General features: G+C 53.9%; 1 protein-coding gene across 1 annotated transcript in view; it reads right to left on the bottom strand.

The window, feature by feature from the left end:
• Positions 1-1,099: 1,099 nt before the first annotated feature.
• COL6A2 (collagen type VI alpha 2 chain) overlaps positions 1,100-20,337 on the bottom strand; it is a 49,161-nt gene continuing 29,923 nt past the window's right edge. Inside the window, exons 22-28 of the mRNA XM_077830128.1 lie at positions 20,247-20,309; positions 19,911-19,946; positions 19,484-19,529; positions 18,489-18,641; positions 16,717-17,169; positions 16,356-16,394; positions 1,100-1,707 (exon numbers count right to left, since the gene is read on the bottom strand). Coding sequence (XP_077686254.1) covers positions 1,100-1,707; positions 16,356-16,394; positions 16,717-17,169; positions 18,489-18,641; positions 19,484-19,529; positions 19,911-19,946; positions 20,247-20,309 — 1,398 coding nt within the window. The remainder of the gene's footprint in view (positions 1,708-16,355; positions 16,395-16,716; positions 17,170-18,488; positions 18,642-19,483; positions 19,530-19,910; positions 19,947-20,246; positions 20,310-20,337) is intronic.

Genomic DNA, 20,337 nt, shown 5'->3' with positions numbered 1-20,337 from the left:
CTGATTTCACATGCACACCCTGGGGTGCGCTCAAGCTCAGACTGCCCCGTCAGGAGCCTGGCTGGGTGCTGCCAGCCCCCCCTGCACCCTGGTCCTCCCCCTGAGGACTCTAATGGAGGTGGTAAATGCACAAGCACTCAGGAGAGATGGGTGATGGCAGCAGAAGGAAGCAAGATAAGGAGAGTCACAGAACAGTCTGGATGCAGAAGGCCAGTGAAATGCAAGGCAGATGTAGCGCTGAATGGGTCACCTGGGAGCATCTGGATAAGGAATGGTTCAGATCTGAACTTTGGCTAACAGACCAACGCATCATTGCTAGGGAGGGGGACAGGTAACCCCCCTGGTAAGAAGGCAATGGAAGTGCACTTTGCTGGCCACATCAAGACATACCATGATGTACCAGAGGCAATCTACCCCTGAAGCCCCTCAGCGAGGGCAGGAGGGGAGGTGAGCGGGAAAAGAAGGTGCGCACCAGTGGAACATGTCAAAGCCTGGGGATGCCACTAGGATAATGAAGGCTCCAATTATGTTTCTTCTATTCTTTTTAACTATGAATAAATCTGAGGTCCAAGCTCAGTGCACAGGCCCACTTAGAAGCCGTTGAGCTTGATCTTGGGACAAAGAGCAACAGCAGCGGGGATGTACTGCCCTCAGCATGATGCAAGCTCCACCTAAGAGTGCTTGGGAAGGTGTGGGGACGGGGGCTGTGGAGCTGGTGGCTGGACACATTCTTGGATGCCAGAGATGACTCTTCTTCCTGCTGAATTGGAAAGTTTTGCTGCCCCATGGTTTAGCACCCATAGGATCACAGCGCACACACACACACTAAGGGCACGTTTAGTTTGCGTAGGGCATGACAAATGACATGGTATGGCTCTGAATACTTCTTTGATCTTGGTTATAATTAGCACCATTAACGTGAGTGACACTGTTGTTCATCATGAAAATAAAAAAAACAAAAAAAGAGACCGTCCAGAGGGCAGTTTGTACTGACCGCTCTGGGCCTGCCTACAACCATAGAATGGCAAGAGAACAAAACAAACCAAGGAATATCATGGGTGTGTGTATTGGTGACGGGGCACACGCGCATTCCCCTGAACTAACAGATCCACCGAATGAACCTGTCGAAGAAGCCAGGTTGGGAGAGGCTGGCATAGTCCTTCTCCCGGAAGATGGCAGCTCGGTCCCCTAGGCCAATCTTCAGCAGGACATCCATGTCCACATCACTCCCGAGGGCCACCACTGTGGGCATGACGTCCTGCTTCTTCATGGAGTTGATGGCCTCGTTGAGATTCTTGCTGCCTGTGATGCCGTCGGTGATGAAGACGAAGGAGAGCTCAGTGTTGCGCCGGGCAGCCCTCTGCCTGTTCTGCGGGCTGATGACGATGTTGTTGATGGCATGGATGATGGCAGAGCCAATGTTGGAGGAGGAGTCCAGGTACTTGATCGTGGACAGGGCCTCTGAGATGTAGGTCAGGTTGTACGTCAGGGGGAAGAGCACCACCTGCTCTTCTTCGCTGCCATACTGTAGGAGGGCGATCCGCGCATTCATGTTGTCATTGTCACCCCTGGCCAGCGTGAGGCGGCGGGACACCTCCTCCACAAAGTTGTGGGCCCTGTGGAAGTTCACCTCTCCGGTTCGCTCTGAGCCATCCAGCAGGAAGACGATGTCCACAGGACGCTGTGTGCACTGTGCCACCGCCAGATCTGTGGGCAGAGGGAAAACAGTCACGTCAAGCCTGGGGAAAAGGAACCGGGGGGGGCTCCGCCATTTCCTCACAGTGCCTGGGTTGGACGAGAGCGATGTGTTTGTGGGGGCAACCCCCCACTGCTTCCCTGGAGCCCCGATCTTCTCCTCTGCTCCCCGCCAGGCCAGAGTCGCAGTCTGAGCAGGGGTGTGAGGCAGCTGAGGAAGGGCTGTGCCATGCAGCCGCAGCGAGGAGGGCAATGGTGCAGTGGGAAAGCACCCACTCTGCAGCCACCCCTGGCGTGGGGTACAGGCCAGCACAAGGGCTGGCAGACAAAGGCCAGGAAGCAGTCTCCTTGCCACAGCCCAGTGGAAGGGGAAGCCCCATTCAGTGTCAGAACAGACGAAGAGGGGGCTGACTCTCTTTCTCTCCCTGGCAGCTGTCTTGTGTACCCCATGGTCTGGTCATTCACTGGGGCACTGGGCTCCCTGGGGGCACTGGCTGTTCTGCCGGGTGTGTCTTCGCTGGGCTCCTCTCACAGAGCCCCAGCACCCTCAGGCCGGGGCTGTTGGAAGCGGGAGAGTATAACAAAGCCTTGTAGGGTTTGAATGTCTCCCTGACACCTCCCCCTGCCCAAGCCCCTCTGTCCCGGGGCTGAGACCTGCCACCAGTCAGTTCCAGGAGGGATCCTGCCCCAGAGGAGCGAGACCAGGAGAGCTGCAGGCAGCTACTGATCGTAGGCGCAAGGGATGACGCCATGCGGGAAAAGGCTGTTTAGACTCTGCACGGCCTGCCCTCAACAAGTGGGCGCTTCCATTGTGCTGTGCCAGGCCCCTGAGCCCAGCGGCTGGCTGAGCTGGGCGCACAGAGCTCTGTCCCAGGGGTGGGGCTGCGGCAGTGTCCGAAAGGGGCTCACCCGTCACTCACCTCAGCCCTGTGCTGTGGCCCGCAGCAGAGAGGTCAGCCTGAGCCTCCTGCCACCCCGTTCAATGGCCGGGCGCCCTCAGAGCCAGTTGGAACGTGGGCGTGCTCCCTGCCCGGCGTGGAGGGGCACGTCTGTGGGCTCCCGGCCCGTTCACGTTGCACCCACATACCAGCGGGACGTTACTCCACTCTGAGGGTGGCTCCCTGCCCCAGGCTGTGGGTACGGCTGCCCTTTGAGTCAGGGGGATTATGCACCCGCCTCTGTGGGGATGAGCTGCCCCCGAGATCCCTGCTTGGCATGGCCTGATTTCAGGTGAGGGAGGGAAGGGCCCCGCCCCAGGCAGGAGGCTCCCCCAAGGTGGGGCAGGGGAAGCAGATCTAGACAAGCCCCCCATAGCGTTAGTGGTCCCTGGTGTCAGGCTGCTGCCCATCATTTGTCTTCCCAGCTGCCAGCCAGGCTGTGGGTGCAGCCCAGAGGTGGGGCTGATGTTCCTCCTCTCCCGTGAAGGATGCGGGCTGCTTCCATCAACTACCCCACTGGGATGTGACGGGAGGGCTGCCACTAAGCTCGGCAAATCTGCCACCCCCACCCCCAGGAGCATCCTCGAGGCCCGCAATAGCCAGCCCAGGGCTGGCAGCCTGTGCTCTTCACAGCCAGCTGCACCTGCAGTACGGGTCCATCCCCTGCAGCGTACAGAGCAAGGAGGCTACGGCTGCACCAGGAGCGAGGAGCTTGCAGCACGCGGCGCAGGGCGAATGGAGGCGGTGGGTAAAGCAGATCAACCGAACAGGCACCACCAGTGCTTTGCGGAGAACCCTGCCTGTCCCACACCGATAACCCAGCCCGTCCCGCCCACCCCTGCTTCCCACACCGACCACCTGAGTTTACATACGGGGAATTCCGAGCTCTGACAGAACCACCCACGGCCCTGTTCGCAATTCTCTCCATGTCTTTTTATCGTTTCCCTCCAATGAAGAGCCCCAGCAGCCAGGGAACCCCTTTGCCATTGCATGGTGGGCAGTCTCACGGCAACCCCCTCCCCCTGAGATCATCTGTCCCCTCAATCCCCCCACCTGTCTGCTGCGCCGTGAGGCAGACGGAAAGACGTGGATTCTGCGTCAGAGCCTGCCTGGGGGCTGCTAGGGACTTGCCAGGGGCAGGTTCTCCACGCACGGGCTCAGAACTGCACAGAGATCCTGAGGCTGCCCTTGGAGATACTGTTCTTGTCTTCTGGGGACTTAGATTTCTGCTGATTTGTCATGTTCCCTTTCTGGGCGAGCTCCGCCCAGGAAACCAAACAACTAGCCGCAGCCTGAGGGGGAGGAGGGATAAACTCACCTGCTAAAACAAACTAAGCTGTATTGACTTAGGAGCCGGTTCAGCAAAACACGCCAGGCCTCAGGCAGCCCCGCAGAAACCAGCCGGGATTCCTCCTGGGCCAACAGTTGTGTGTCTTTGGCTCAGGTCAAAGCAGCAACAATGCTCTGAGTTTAGCGCTTCTCAGCCGCACCCCAGCAAGCTAAAGCCACGGCTCTCTTTAGTGTCACACACCAAAATGGTGGTGGTGTGTGGGGGTGTTATTCACTTCACCCCACCTTACCTACGCTGATTACATCCAGAGACGGATAACTGGAGTCACCACTGGTAGGACCTCGCCCTGCTCCCAACCCTTTGCCCAAAGCTCAAGCCATTCAAGAGCCTGGCCAAGCGTTGTCAGCCCTTTTCTCGATATTTGCCAGCGCTGGAATTCTCCAAGCTCCCTCCCACGGGGCAGGCTGGCAGCAAAAGGGTCCGGCTGCAGAGCAAGAGGGGCATCTGCCCCACCCAAAGCAGAAAATGGCAGATCCCAGCTGAGCATGCCTATTGCCATGCAATGCTCAGCCTGGTTTCGCAAGCCCCAGAGCTCTGGCTCGTTCTGGTGAAGCTCTCGCACCTAGCCAGGATTTGGGGTGCAGAGTCACAAAACATTTCTGAGGTTTGCAGACTCCCAGTTCCAGCTCCTGCTTCCCACCCTGGCCCCATCTAGTGCTCTGGCAAATGTACCCGCTGCAGGCCCTTGAAAGCAGACGGCATTATAGCCCAAACATCACTGCACGATGGGATGCTCAGTCCAGTTCTGGGTATTTTCATCTGCATATTAACTAATGAAATGCACAAGATAGCTGAAGTCATTGCAATGAAGCTACCTCCATGCCAGGGGGCTAGCAGAATTCACCCACTGGAACCTAATATTTGTGCCCCGTACTCTTTGGTCTGCTCTTCTGTAGCTATGGGGGAGAGTTTTGAAAGCACAGATAGCAGCATGGTGCCCAACTCTCTTTCAAAGTCAATGGGAGTTAGGTGCCTTTGAAACTCTCCCCATGTGGTCCCTTGGAGCAGGTTATAATGACCAGGGCTCACACGATGGGTCTGTAACCTCTCTGAATCGTGTACACAGCTGGTTAGGAACTTTCCATGCCCAGAACAACAGCATGTTTACACCTAGTGCCTCGCACATGTAGGGTACATTATGGTATTTCAGAACGGCGCAGTCACTGGGGAATAGCTTTTAGCTCCTTGTTCCGACATGTGCTGGATTTTCCTGCCTAGGAGTAGGCATGTGGCTTCTAGGACAGTGAGAAGAGCAAGTCCAGTATGCATACGACATGCAGGCAGAATGACACTCAGACAAAGACACAGGGCACATGTTGAGACCGGGGCAGTTTCCAGCAAAGCCCAAGGGAGACACAAAGGGGGCCCACCCCGAACCGCTCGCACGGCTCTCTTTTCTTTAATAGCACAGGTTACAGCGCAAGTTGAGTGATTAAACATTGTGATTATAGCAAAGGGGGTAGCGTGGTGGGGCTTCTCAGTTGGGAGCCTGGCCTCTCTGGGGGCTGGCATAACCCAAGGAAAGCCCGGTTAGTTAAACACAAAAAGAGAACACAGGAGAAAATTCGAGGACAATCAGAACAAAAGCTACGTAGGAAAACAGACACATGTTAGCACACCTCCCTGCACCCATCGCTGAGACAGGGCTTGCTCTGGCCCTCAGGTACACATCGGCAAGCAACCTCCCTGATTCGGCCATGGAGCCCAGGTGGGACTGAGGGCCCACGAGGGCTATTTGACAAGCTAGCCTGTCATTGTGGGCTTGGCGTGTTTAGAAGGACAGAATAGGAGTGTCTCTTCGGGACAGGACAGCTCCTCTGCCAGCACCCAATGTTCCCTTAAAAAGTGCTGCAGAGACAGTGAGTGAAGCAGGAGCATCTCTCCTGGTGTCTGGGAAGATGCACCGTGCTGAGAGAACCGCCCCTGCCATCAAATCACTGGCTGGGAGCCACCGAGACTCTCTGGGCTCCTCCTAAGCTCAATGCGTCCACCATGGTACCCAGCCCCTCCTGGGAATTCTCAAGAGGCGCTGTTTACAGGGAACATTGCTTTTCCCAAGAGCTCCTGCTCCACTCAGCTGCCAGTCCTGTACACTGTCCCTAGTGCAAAGCTCAGCAGAGCCCCAGCACGGTTTCTGGATCCCCCACGATTTCACTGTGCACTATTTTAAAAGTGTCAATGAACAGGTCCATCCACTCCTGCCGCTCATGTCCAGTGGCAAACTTGGCGTTCTCGGCGGTATAGGCCAAAGTGGCCACCAGCTGGCTGTACGTGCTGGGGTCCTGGACTTCCCGCGTAGAGTTTAGGAACTGGGCGATTGACTCTTTGGTGTAGGGGAAAGGTATCTTGACCTCCTCTTCCATGGGGCGGAAAATAAGTGGGTTTGCATTCCCAGGGTTCCTGTCATCTGCAAGTGAGTGTCAAAAGAATATTTTCAGGGCTCGCTAGCACTGGTGTGTCCCCCACTGCTGCTCGGTTCTCTTACGTACCCTGCTCTGTAGGAAAGGCAGCCAGCACGGGAGGGAGCAGCAAAGACCAAAGCCTGGAAGCTCCGCTGTAGCCCTATCTCACTAAAGGACCAGATCCAAAGTGAAGGGAGAGCTGCTTGCTGCATCCCATGGGGTTTGGATTGGGCCCTTAGACAGTACTTGGAAGAGGATTTGCAGTAAATGTATGAAGCTTCTATACAGCTACTGATGCATGTCCCCTCCTTCCTCCTGCACCTCCTGCTACGGAGAGAGCTGCTGAAGAAGGAAACCGTCCAACCTCTCTCTGAGCAAGGGGTCAGCTGGCAGCAGACAGCAGGGTTTGCCAGGTTGTTTCTGGGCAGCTGTCAGAGCGTTTCCAAGGGCCCATCCATGCAGAACTCAACAGAGTGCATCGGGGCACAGCCACGGGCAGCCAACGAGGCATCCACCAGAAGCCACCCCACAAACACAGGCTACATTCCCGCACTGCACTGAGCCGGCCCCCTGAAACACCACGCAGCGCTCGTCTGCAGCGGACGGTTGCCTGGGTTAGAAGGGGCCCCCCAGACCCACAGAGATTCACATGCCAGCCTTTACCTCAGCTCAGGTGGGCTCTGTGCTCAGCCCCACATGCTGAGCATGGGCCCCAAAGCAATTAATACCCTATTCTCCAGCAAGAGCAGCCCTGTGCCTGGGAGCGGCCTGGGGCTCTGGGGCTCCTGCTAGGCCCCAGCTGCCCTGAGGAGCTGGCAGCGCTGGGGGGCAGAAACCTTTTTGGGCCTCCTATGCTGGTGGGGAGTAGGTGCGGTGCAGCTGGCTCCATGGGCTGCCTCCTCTGGGCGATGGAGCCCGGGGGCAGCATGTGGCGGAAGAAGTCACTGGGACCCCTCCAGGGCTGGCACTGCAATGGCGAGGGGCTGTGCGCAGGCTGGCCTACCGCTTTGGAGACCTGAGTGTAGAGACGTGTTTGTGGGAGATTATAATGCAGAGACACTCCCTCACAGGGGGCAGCAGGGTGAACACAGGAATTTAGAGAGGTGCCCTGGAAATGGGGGCGGAGAGACCAAGCACAGCACTTCACCACAGCCCTCTCTGGTTTGTTTTGCTGGAAGTTTTATTCCTCTCTCATTCCCTGGCTGGCTGTTAAATGAACCCCAGGAGCGTTACACGGCCTGAGAAGTGCCAAATGAGGAGACTGCCCTCATTGTGAGGTTAGCTCCTGTGTTTGAAACTGAAAGCAGAGGGGAGCAGGGGGAGCAGCAAACAGAGAAGAGCCAAGGCTCGTGTATGCATTTTGTGAGCACAACAATAGCTTGACTAGCTTCAGAAGGGGATAAGAAGGCAAAAATGGATATGTCGCAACCTCCATCCAGTCTGTCATTGTCCAGCAAAGTTGCAGAGAACTGGAAAAAATTCAGACAGAGATCTGAATTGTATAAAGGGGCAGTTGAGAAAAGTGATAAAGTGAAATCATCGATCTTTTTGCATGTTGTTGGGGAGGAAGCATTGGACAGTTATAACAACTTGAAGTTTGGAGGCAGTGAAAGTATGAAGTTAAGTAAAATACTGACTAAATTTGAGGTACGTTGCATGCCAAAAAGGAATGAGACCTCTGAGAGAGACAAATTGTTTACATGCATGCAAAAAAAAAAAATAAATAAATAAATGGCGACACCAATAGCAACATCTGACAGAATTAAGGAAACTTTGGTGAGCTGACAGAGTCTCTGATCAGAGATAACACATGGCCTTTAATGCCACCAATGATTCTAAGAGAGAGACTGCTCTGCGAAGACAAGTTCACTTTCGAAAAAGCTCTCCAGACCTACAGGGCAGCCGAAACTGTGCACGTACAAGCCAGAGAGCTGCATTCACCAGAAGGGGTTCTCCATCTACTAAGTACAACGGCAGATAGCCGGAACAGGTCAAATCAAAGAGTGGAACCACTTGCTATGAAAACCACTTCTAGATGAAGGCTGGGGACAGAACGTCATGTCGAAGGTGTGGATCACAGCATGGCCCCGGACAGCGTGTTGCCTTTGGGAAACTCTGTCATAAATGTGGGAAAAATAAGCATTTTGAAAAATGCTGCCGCTCCCAACTGTAGAAAAGTCAAGTGCATTCAGTTAAGGACAATCTGGTTGAGGAGTTTTCCCACAGACATGCTGGGATCTAGCAAGCCGGATGAGAGAGCCTGGATACTGCCTATGAAAGTGAATGGAGCAATTAGTCCACTGAACCTGGACACAGGAGCTTAGGTTAATATTCTGTCCGAACAAGATTATGAGAGCCTAAGAATAAGACCAGAACTGGGACCAACAAAAATAAAAGTAACTGGTTATTCTGGAACAAATATACCCGTGAAGGGGATGTGAACTGATAGCAGCATGTACAGGCCCTTGCACTGTAGTGCCAAAGGAGGAGACACCAACTTTAGGCCTGGCTGCACGTGAGCAACTCAATCTGTAAAACTGCAAGATCAGTCGCTCTCTCTCATCAAGACCACACTGAATTTGATTTCTTGGCGTTCGTCCAGGAATACTGTGATCTGTTTCAACGGCTGGATTGCTTGCGGGGTGAACACAGAATCCAGACAAACAAGCAGGTCCCTCCAGTGCCCATCCCTGCAGGAAAGGTGCTATTTGCACTCGGTGACAAACTCAAGGCTGCGCTTGCAAGGGTGGACGCAATGAAAGTAACACAAACAACTGAGGAGGCAGCAGAATGGGTGAGCTCGCTAGTCGTTGTGGAGAAAAGGCAGCGGCCCGCTAGGCAGACGCTTAGATCCCCGAGACCTCACCAAGGCTATAAAAAGAGAACATGTCAAACTACCAACCAGAGAAGAGATTATGGCGCAATTTGCAAATGCTCAGTATTTCAGTATATTGGATGCAGCCTCAGGATTTTGGCAGCTAAAATTAACTAAGAAAGCTCAAAACTATGCGCATTAAATACCCCAGTTGGAAGATACAGATTCTTACGTTTACCCTTTGGCTTAGCTTCAGCATCAGAAGTGTACCACAAAACCATACAGATGATCTATGGAAACATTAATGTCATTGACACCTCAATGGACGACATCCTCACCTGGGACTCAACTAGGGAGGAACATGATTACAGACTTCAGGATGTCCTAGATGCAACTAGAGCTGCAAACCTCAAATTAAATAGGGAGAAATGTGTTTTAGGGGTTACAGAACTGACTTTTGTTGGGGACTTTATTTCCAACAAAGGTGTAAAAACTGATCAGAGGAAGATTTCAGCCGTTGAAATGATGCCATGTCCCCACACAACGAAAGATGTCCAATGGTTCCTGGGATTGGTTAATTACCTTGGAAAATTCATACCTAAGCTATCTCCCAAAGCAGCGGCTTTGAGAAAACTCCTAGAGAATAAAAATCAGGGTGCAGAACAGGAGGAATCATAGGAAGGTTTAAAAACAAACAAACAAACAACTAATACACGAACCAGTGTTGAAGTTCTATGCACCAGGATGGCCTATTAGAAATTTGAGCAAACGCTTCATAGTCTGGGTTAGGTGCAGCGATTTTACAGACGCGGGAAGATCTGTGTTCCCTCTAAGCTGTGCGGTTGTGCAGTGGCCCAGGAGTGAAACAAGTGCCACACACTTGATGAGCAGAGTCGCGCACGGCAACGTGTGTCCAGGCGCCCCTCCTCCCACAGTTCTGCAGCCACGTTGCTCCTGCCCTCTGCCTTGGAGCCCCTGGCAGCTGCTTCCGGGACCCTCCTGCTGGCTGCGCAGAGCCCGGGGGGAGAAGGGGGTGCTGATCTCAGGGTGTCCCTCTGCCCTGCTTCCCCCCTACCCACGTACCCCGTCTCTCCAGAGCCGGGGAGGGGGGACAGGGCTCAGGAGCAGGAGAGCTCAGCTGCTGTAATCTGAATCTGAGCCTTCTGTTGTGAGTGCCTTAAAGACACGGCGTATGGTCTCTCAGACTTCCCCAGAACCCAGCACACACACACTCTGTCTCTGTGTGTCAATCTCACACACACACTGTCTCTGTGTCTCTCTCGCTCACACACACACACTCTCACAGTCTCTGACATACTTATCTCCCAACACGTATTTGTGTTGTTGTTTCAGAGTAGCAGCCGTGTTAGTCTGTATTCGCAAAAGGAAAAGGAGGACTAGTGGCACCTTAGAGACTAACCAATTTATTTGAGCATAAGCTTTCGTGAGCTACAGCTCACTTCATCGGATGCTGTAGCTCACAAAAGCTCATGCTCAAATCAATTGGTTAGTCTCTGAGGTGCCACTAGTCCTCCTTTTCTTTTTGTGTTGTTGTTGTTGTTATTACTTCTTGGTACTTCTTGCAATGCACAGATAGTCTCTGTAATTTTATTCTTTCAAAGTGCTGTTATTTTAGTTTGACTGGTCTGTGCATTTCATAATTTTATTTCTCTCTTATGCTTAAGTTTAATTCTTTGAATAGTGAGTTCTTAAATGCCTAACCTGTCCTGGCTGGAGTAAATTATCCCTACGGTAACTTTTTAAAAATAAATATTCTATGTAGGTTTTTCGTTTCTACTGGTGGCGCACATCCGCATATTACCTCGGTGCATGTAACAAAATTCATTCCACACATGCATGGAAAAAATTAGAGGGAACATTGCTGAGGACTGTTGGCAACCAGTGTCATATCCAGCCAAATCACTGACTGAGGTAGATACCAGATACACACAGATCCAGAAGGAGCTTTTAGGAATATTGTTTGCCTGTGAGAGATTCAATCAGTATATTTATGGCCAGACAGTGGAAGTTGAAATGGACCACAAGCCCTGGATAGTGTTATTTAGCAAACTGTTAAATGACTGCACCTTAATGATTCAAAGCATGATGATAAGGTTTAGATTGGATATTAGGAAAAACTTTTTCACTAAGAGGGTGGTGAAACACTGGAATGCGTTGCCTAGGGAGGTGGTGGAATCTCCTTCCTTGGAAGTTTTTAAGGTCAGGCTTGACAAAGCCCTGGCTGGGATGATTTAACTGGGAATTGGTCCTGCTTCGAGCAGGGGGTTGGACTAGATGACCTTCAGGGGTCCCTTCCAACCCTGATATTCTATGATTCTATGATTCTATGATAAAGATGCAAAAGTATGATTTGGTTGTGACCTACACTCTCGGTAAATTCATGTTCACTGCAAATGCACTCTCCAGAGCAGTGGCTCCCACGAAACCAGAGAAGACTTTAGAGATAGAAATGCAAGCCTATGTAGATTTGATTGTAAAGTCAATTCCCATAGCTATCAGGAAACTGCAACAAACAAGAGGAGAAATGGAGAAAGATGAATAATTGGGGATCCTTAAAGAAGTGATAATTAAAGCGTGGCCTGAAGAAATAAGCAGTTGCTGTCCAAGTATAAGAGACTATTGGAACTGCAGACATGAACTTTCTGTGATAGATGGGGTGGTTTTCAAGGGCAGTAAGGTTGTAATTCCAGTGAGCTTCTGAAAAGAAATGCCACAGAAGATCCACGAGGGTCATTTAGGAATTGAGAAGTGCAAACAATGAGCACGAGGGGTGCTGTATTGGCTGCGGATCAATCATGACATTACTAATGTGGTAGGAAACTGCTTTTCCTGCTTGAACAAGCCAAGCCAACAGGCAGAGCCACTGAGATCTCACCCAGTTCCATGAAGGCCTCATGAGAAGGTTTGTGCTGGCTAATTTACCTGGCAATCAAAGGATTATTTAATAGTCACAGATTATTCTCTGTAGCCAGAAATGTGCACACTGCACAGTACCAATAGTAAGTCAGTGATAGCTGGCATGAAGGGAATCTCCTCCAGACATGGAATTCCAGATGACGTCTTTAGTGCAGATTTTAGGCAATTTGCCCTAGATTGGGATTTTCATCACAAAACATCAAGTCCGAATTATCCCCAATCAAATGGACTTGTGGAAAAGTCTCTACAGACAGTAAATAACTTTATGAAAAAGGTTTTTTGCCAGTGGGGGTGATTGGTGTAAAGTGTAACTGGTTTACCGAAGTGCACCTCTGGAGAATGACTTTTCTCCAGCTGAGCTGTAAATGGGAAGAAGGCCCAGATCTAAGGTACTAATCACTGATAACTTGCTGAAAGCTCATATCAATGAAACCATATGGAAATGAAAGAAAAGCAGAAGTGGAAGCAGAAATATAATTTTGACATAAAGGCCAGAGATCTCCCATCTCTTAACCCAGGTGATGGGGTGTGCCTGAGGAATCACACCTCTGATACTTGGAGCCAAAGGGGTTCCATTAAAGAAGAACAGTGTGCAAGGTCATATGTCGTCCCGATAGACCAGTGAGACACATTTTGGCATAACTGAAGGGATCTATGAGTAATCCCAGAAAGTTCCAACACATTGACAGCTGAGGTGGACTCCGGCATTTCCCATCTGACTGATCCTTTATCATCAACAGAGAAAGGAGAAACTGTCAAGGAACAAGAGAACTCAGACTCCAATGAAAGAAAAGACTGATATTGAGAAGATTGGAGAGGGAGCTTAAACATCCTGAAAGACTCAGAGACTTGCTAACCTGCCTGGAAAAGGGGTAGTTGAGAAAAGTGAGTGGTGAAGACACTCCAGAGTGATGTGCTGGTAATCTGTCCTCTCTACGGAGAGGACACATTGGGTTTATGGAAATGTACTAGATGGGTTGAGAATTTAATGCAGGTGTTGTTAGATAGTTGTTAGCTATTAATAGATATGTATATAAAGAGTTCATTTGTTTTTTTAAGAGGGACGATGTAGAGACATGTTTGGGGAAGATTATAATTTAGAGATGCTCCCTCATAAGGGACAGTGTGATAAATACGGGACTTTAGAGAGGTGCTCGGGAGGCTGGGGTGGAGAACCCAGTGTAGCTGTGCTCAGCACCTCACCTCAGATGCTCTTTAGTTTGTTTTATTACAAGTTTTATTCCTTTCTAATTCCCTGGCTGGATGTTTAATGAACCCCAAGATTGCTACACTGAGGCCAATTTCCACCCTGCCACAGACCTGCCTGTGTGACCCTGGGCGAGGCATTGAGCCTCCCAGTGCCAGTCCCTACCTGCCCAGGGTATGCCAGCCCTGCCCTGCCCCGGGGCCAGGGGAAAGCCATTAGAGACTGCGAGTGCCTTGAGGCCTGCTGCTGACATGCGCTCTGTAAGACCCAGGGCTTGGCATGAGTGGGGGTGGGGCTCCTTGGCGTGCTCCCGGGCCAGGCCTGCCTGTGTTTGGCTCCAGGCCCTGGCTGGCCACTGACCCATCCGAGGGGTGGGTGACACATGCACATCTCATGTACCCCAGATAACAGGCAGCTCCTCAGAGCTCAGCACGGACCCAGCCGTCAGCCACAGGGCAGAGAGCTCAAGGTCAGAGTGGCTCTGTCTAGCAGAGCCCACCACAGCATTGCAGCTACGTACTACCAAGCCCTCAGCTCGCCTATGCTGCCCGTCACTGGGCTCCTCCCAGCTTTGGCCATGGGCCGCCTTCCCAGGGCCAAACCCAGCTGGACCTTGCCAGATGTCACACACAGCCTGGCAGGGAGCCAGAGCCAGGACAGCCCTGGGAGGCACCCGGGCACCCCCTAAATCCCACTCACCCCCCAGCCCAGTGGGAATTCCACCCACCCAGAGCAAAGCGACACCCACCCGTCACCGCCAGGCCTACGCCTTCTCGGCCACCACTCCCGAGGGGAGTCGTTCTACAACAGCCATGTTCTGTGGGTGCAGGCTGAGCCCTGTCCAGCCTAAGGCCTGGGTGGGGGCATTCCGCTGGGGACCCTTTTAGAGTCCCCTGTCTCCCCCCAGGGGGTTTCTGATCCAGCCGTATGCAGTGCAGGAAAAGGGAAGTGGTTCTAAGCGGTGCCGTACCTGGCGCGGGCAATGAGAATGGCCGAGAGCTGCTGTGTGACGAAGGCCACGTTCGCCCGGGCCCGGGGTCTCCTGACGGACGCTTGGCCCAGACCGAGCAGAACCCGAACATGCTGCTGTTCCAGCTGCCAGCGACGCTGCCCTGGCATGGTTCCTCTTTACAAATCAATCCTGCGCCCATGGCACTGCTCCCACCCCACTGCCAGTCTGACCTCGCAACTAAGCACAAAGCAGGGCTCTGAAGCACAGACGCCTGGCGCAGCCTAAGACAAAGCAGCAGCTGGAAGAGCAGGCTGCTGCATCCTTTGAGATCTCTCCAGACCCAGATTCAAAGCAGCTGGGTAGGACTCCATCAGACGAGGGCCTGGAGTGCATCGTCGGGGGGAAGGTGCCGCATTCGGGGCTAGCCGTTCAGCTCCGCAGCGCAGGGTTAAACCTGAGTCAGCGAAAGGAGTCAGCGGGGTTTGCACAGTCCCGACTGGATATTCGTGCACAACACACAGACTGACCCGACTCTCAGGTGCCAGGCGCGGCTGCAGCAGCAGGCATGGTCAGCGCGACACACAGCGGCAGTTCGGCAGGAGGGGAAAGCGCCCAGCTAGCCCCTCTCTGGCCTGGGACAGCAGGTTGGCACTTTCATCACAAGGTGGAAAACTCCACCGTCTTCCCTGCTCAAGGCTTTGCCATCTCTCCCTCCTCCCGGCAGTCCTTGGCCAGTCTTCCCCAGAGAGGGAGGCTGGCAGCCCGGAAGAGGTTTCTCTCTAAAGAAGCTTGCACAGTATTTTCCCCAGGGCAGTCGGGAAGTAGAGCTCCCTACACATGGCTTTCCAGGACAACCCTCGCCATAGGGCATGGCCCGGAGCTCCCTGCAATCCCTCCTCAGTCTTGCACTCCAAATTCACAAGTCAAGGCCCCCAACGTCATGAGACTGGCTGAAAAATCACGAGATTTTAAAGAGCTAAGAAACTGGGATTCTTTTTCTTTCCGTCTGCTTTCCCAGCCTGCAGGGGGCCCGTTTTCCAGCCTTGCTCCACAGATTCCTTTTTAAACAAGTCACTTTCCAGTCCACGTAAGTTGAGATCCCGCAGTCCCCTGACTTGTGGAGCGGGGGCTTTCGGAAAACAACATGGTGAGACTCATGACTAAACCACAAGTATCGGCAGCACTGGGTGACCAGTTGTAACCCGCACGACTCGCATATCGCCAAACACTGGGTCTCTGATTAGATCGATAGATATGGAGCGGGAGGGAATATCTGTTATTGGACCAACTTCTGTTGGGGAAAGAGACAAGCTTCCAAGCTGCACAGAGCTCATTGGCAGGTTTGCAGACAGAGAGAGATTGCACTTTCCGTGCTAGCAACAGTAGCTGAGGCTGGAGTTTTACCACTTAACAAGCAGAACGTGGTCTAAGCACTGGGATCTGCACCAAGCAGCACCTGCCTCTCTTACCCCACAGGGTTGTCCCGCCCCACCACACAGCCCCTTTGCACCCTGCTCCCCAACTCGGTGTTACTAGCTCATTTCAGTACAGCCAGTGTGAGCCAAGTCTCCGCTGGAAGCCTTCCAGTTCCACTGTACTGCCCGCCCAGCCCCAGGGAATGCCCGCCCAGCCCCACTGAGACCTGCAGGGCAGGATTTCCAAAGGGTGGGGAGTTTGGCTCTGGGGGTTCGGCTCGTCCGATAACAGACAGGGACCATGTGAGCAGTTCATTCCTGGATTTGGATTCCAAGCCCTGCCAGGTCCCGTGGGGATTTAGGATCCGAGGTTTAGGCATCTCCACTGGGATGAGGAGAAGGGAGAGAGGGCTGAGCATGGCTGTACTGCACACACGTACCTGCCTGTGGACAGCCCTCAGCCAGACAGGCAAAGCGGTGGAGATGGAAATTGGGGCCTCTCTTGAGATAAAGTGACAGCCCCCTTCTCTGCCCCCGCCGGGGTATTGCGTGGCTAGAAAGGCTGCCGTTCCCCACCCACCCCACAGCCCATGACACTACCGTGTGGCGCGGAAGATCTGGAGCCGTTTGGCATTATTTTTACCTGTTTGGCAGGGCAGTTCTGGGCAGACGATCTGTGGATCTGAAACGAGAATAAAGGAGCAGCTAGCGAGATGGCCTCAGCAGCAGGCCAGGCCTCTCGCTCCATGGTGGGCGAGGACACACACCGGGGTGGGTGCTGCCCATGGGGATCTGCTCTCCATGGATCCATGGGGATCTGCTCTCCGGTTGGGGAAGAGCCGGTTGTGCTGATCTGCATTAGGGAGATGCGCTATCCAGCGTAACTGACCCAACCATGTGCACTGGCACCCGGTGTCATCGCGCTGTGTGCTGCATACAACCGACCAACTCGCACCCCAGCCCTGGCCTCGCTCGGTGACTGAGCCAGGGTGGCAGGTGCAGACCTGGGCAGAGGACGTCCTCCATGTTGTCAATGAATTCCTCAGCCACCAGCTCCGAGAAGAGCCTCATTTTCTGGACGCGCTGCTGCTCGTTGCACGCAATGGAGCGCAGGGTCTCGTCCTGGTCTGGCTGGTTGAACATGTCTCCGATGCCGATGGCGTTGACGATCACGTCTCCCTGGCAGAAGGCCTGGAGGTTGTTGTCATCGTCCCGCGGATCGTGGCGCCCGTCTGTCACCACCACGGCAAACACACGGGCTTTCTCTCGCCTACTCTCCTTGATGAGCTTGTTGTAGGCAAACTGCAGGGCTGAGGGCGTCCAGGTGCCCCCGGCGATCCATTCCAGACGCTTCACCGCCTCCTTGAAGTTGGACAGGGAGTTAATGCGCTCGTCGTTGAGCTGGATGGCCTCGAATGTCCCCTCGTGGCTGTACTGCACCACCCCGACCCGGGCACCTGCAGGGAGACAGATGGTCACACCCCGCCATCCTCACTCCCCTGGCACCCTCCCGCAGCTAATTGGGGTGTGTTCCCTAGGCAGAGCACACACTGGCACCACACTATAAATGCCAAATTGTCTGGTGAGGGCATCATCACTCCAGACCCCTGCACGGCAGCATCACGTGTGACATCGTGACACTGCCACGCTGCGTCATGCATGCCAATGACATGCACCAGTGACAAGCACCGAAAGACAGAATGGTTTCACATGGTCAAAGTGCTGACACGGTGTTACAAAACAACGGGGGTTAAAACAAAATCCAGACAATTCCAATTCTCTCAGGCTCTGAACAATAGAAAACAACCTGGATTTTTGTATAGAACAATCCCTAATACAATAATAATCTAAACCACCAATCCCTTATTGCTGTTCTAAAACACAAATACAAAGCTAAAGAGCACCCCAAATCATATTGCCTTACAGTCTGAAATGCTCCTAAGTAGCTGCGCTCTATGACAGCTGACCCATCTCTCACAGGTCGCTGATAGCAAGTGGTAACACTTCTTTAAATCTTACATGTAAACGTTCCCTTTACCATCAACACACACACCTTCGTCTTTATTAACATACACACTCCCACCGCCCTACACCACATTGGCTGACAGATTTACTCCACTTGCTGACTGTTTCTCCTGAGCTCTCTCCCTCTGCTGCTAATGTCAATGGACCACCCAGCAAGCTTCCTTCTTCTCTCTTTGTTCTCTCCTGTCAGTGCCTTTGGCTGCCCACTGCCACACTGCCTTTCCTACTGTCCTGTCCGAACTGTCTAGGCACGTTTGCTAAGCTCCCTGCTGCGCACGCCCAATTCCAAGCATGCTGGAACGCACGCCAACAGTCCTCGCAGTCCCACCGTTCTCGTTACCGCAGAGTTATGAGCTGCTGACCTTTCCCCTAATTTGGTTTTCCCGCCAGTTTTACTGTGACCTTTAACGGTGGAGTGACTCTTGCTTATTTAAAATGGGAGCCAGGGACACAGAATGGAGTTTCTCTGGTACCAGTGGGAGCCTGGGGAGGGAAGGGAGTCCTATGAGAAACATGTGACTGCCCCCAGCAATCAGGAGACAGTCAGCAATGGCCGCCGGCCGTGTCATGAACATAGCAGCTGCCTCTTCCCAGGCTCTCCTCTGGTTCGGAGCCCAGTCTGCACAAGGACCTATAGGCTGCTTGCTGTGTGGATGCCTCCCTTAGGGCAGGTGGTTAAGAGGTGGGGGCCCGAGGGCCCCGTCTGTCTCTCCCTCAGAGCCCCGCGCCACTGCTCACATGCATCCCGCACCTGTCTCTGACTTGGGGTCCTTGGCAATGGAGCCCAGGCGGCTCACCACGTTGATGACAAAGTTCTTCTCCAGGGAGAAGTTGGTGTAGCCGATGCTTTCGGAGCTGTCTATGACAAACACGATGTCCAGGGCACCACAGCGCTTCTCGCAGTCTGGGGATGGGAGAGAGGAGCGGATCACAGGGGGGACAAGGCCAGCAGGGACTGCCCAGAGAGCAGGGAGGGTCTCCACCACATGGGAGGCCGTCCACGGGAAGATCCCCCATCAGGTCCCTGCCATCCAGCCTCCGGCCAATACCTGAAGGAAAGCGAAGCTATCCACAGGCAGCTGGGCACCTCTGGGAGGAAACTAAGCTGATGCTCTGAGGCACAGACGTGGCTGGACGCTCATTAGCCTTATCTGAGTTTGCAGAGTTGAGTGAATTATCTAGCCCTTTACACACCCAGCTCAGCAGGGACTCAATCCCTGTCCCTGGCAGAGGAAGGCTGCGCCCAGCTGCGACCCACCATTCCCTGAGGTCTTTCTGCAGCACCTCTGCTGGGAGAGCACTAGAGACCGGCCGGGCTGTTTCACGCCGTCTGGGCAACTTCACCCCTGTGATGGCTCAGCGTGCAGGGAACAGCACGGACAGTCAGGCCCAGCGGGGTCGTTATTTCCCTGAACCTGAGCAGTGGGTCTGTGCTCTGCTGGGAATGCCATCGCCGCCCCGGGCAGGGCAGGCTCGGCACGAACGGTGCCAACGGGCAGCAGCTGTGCCTGCGGGCCATACGGTCTGAGAGCAAACCCACGAGAGTCCTGCTGCGCCCCAACTCTGAGGCCGTCAGTGGCACACGGGGGAGAGCTGGCCCTCTCCTCGGGGTGAGGTCTGCCAGTACGACCTTCCTGCTAACACCAGAGGCGCGGAGGGGGATGGCTGGGGAGGGACCCCCCCGGGGTTCAGAGCCAAGCTGCTCAGCACTGACCGAGCCCCCAGAGAGAAGAGCATTGGACTGACCGCAGCAGCCGCAGGTTTCTCTCACGTAGGTCATCACATCGCAGTCCTGCCAGCAAAACACAAGGAGCAGAGCGCTGGTGAATGCCAGCCTGCCCGTACGGTGGGGGTGCCCCAACCTTTCCCGGCCCGCAGCCCGGCTTCCCTTCTGATCATGCCCTTCTGCATTCCCTCCCTCAGACTCCGCTTTGGCTGTGGCCAGTCCCACACCGATCTCCTGCGAGTTCTGCGGCCAACAGGGGCATTCGCTGCTGCTCTGTGCTACAGGGTAAGTCCAGCCACAGCTGCATCCCTGGCACCAAGAGCAGGATCTGCCTCTGAGTCTCAGTCCCACTCAGCATGTTGCAGGGGAACCGTCCCTGGGTGGGCGCCATCCCCCTGCCCCCCAGCTGTATCCCTATGAAGTAACTAGGAGCCTGGCTCTACTTACGGTTAGGCCAGGATCTCCGGGTGGGCCCGGATCACCCTGTAAGAAGAACACAGCGGTGTCATGCCCTTTCCCGGGACTCACCTTTGGGATCTAGACACAGCTGCCTGCTGGGGCTGGATTCAGGCAGGCGCTGGCAGGAAGGGGAACGGTAACAGACCCCAGAGCGCCCAGCTGGAATCGTTAATGGCTGGCCCGTAAGGGAGCAGCCCCCTGCCAGTCCGGCGGGGGGAGGCCCTACCAGGGCTTCCTCAGCCTAGCTGCTGCAAGCACGTGGAAGATGCAGGGAGAAAGGGAGCAGCTGGGCGTGACCGATCTCACGGTGGCACGGTACGGTACCTCGAAGCCCTTTGGGCCTGGGCTGCCTCTGGGGCCAGGCTCGCCGGATGGGCCGGGGTCACCCTGGCAGGAAGAGAAAAGGAATGAATTG

This window comes from Eretmochelys imbricata, chromosome 11 (assembly GCF_965152235.1).
Source record: "Eretmochelys imbricata isolate rEreImb1 chromosome 11, rEreImb1.hap1, whole genome shotgun sequence".
NCBI classification, from domain to species: Eukaryota; Metazoa; Chordata; order Testudines; family Cheloniidae; genus Eretmochelys; species Eretmochelys imbricata.
The sequence above is the reverse complement of the archived record's forward strand: the minus strand, read 5'-3'. Positions and strand labels throughout refer to the sequence as shown.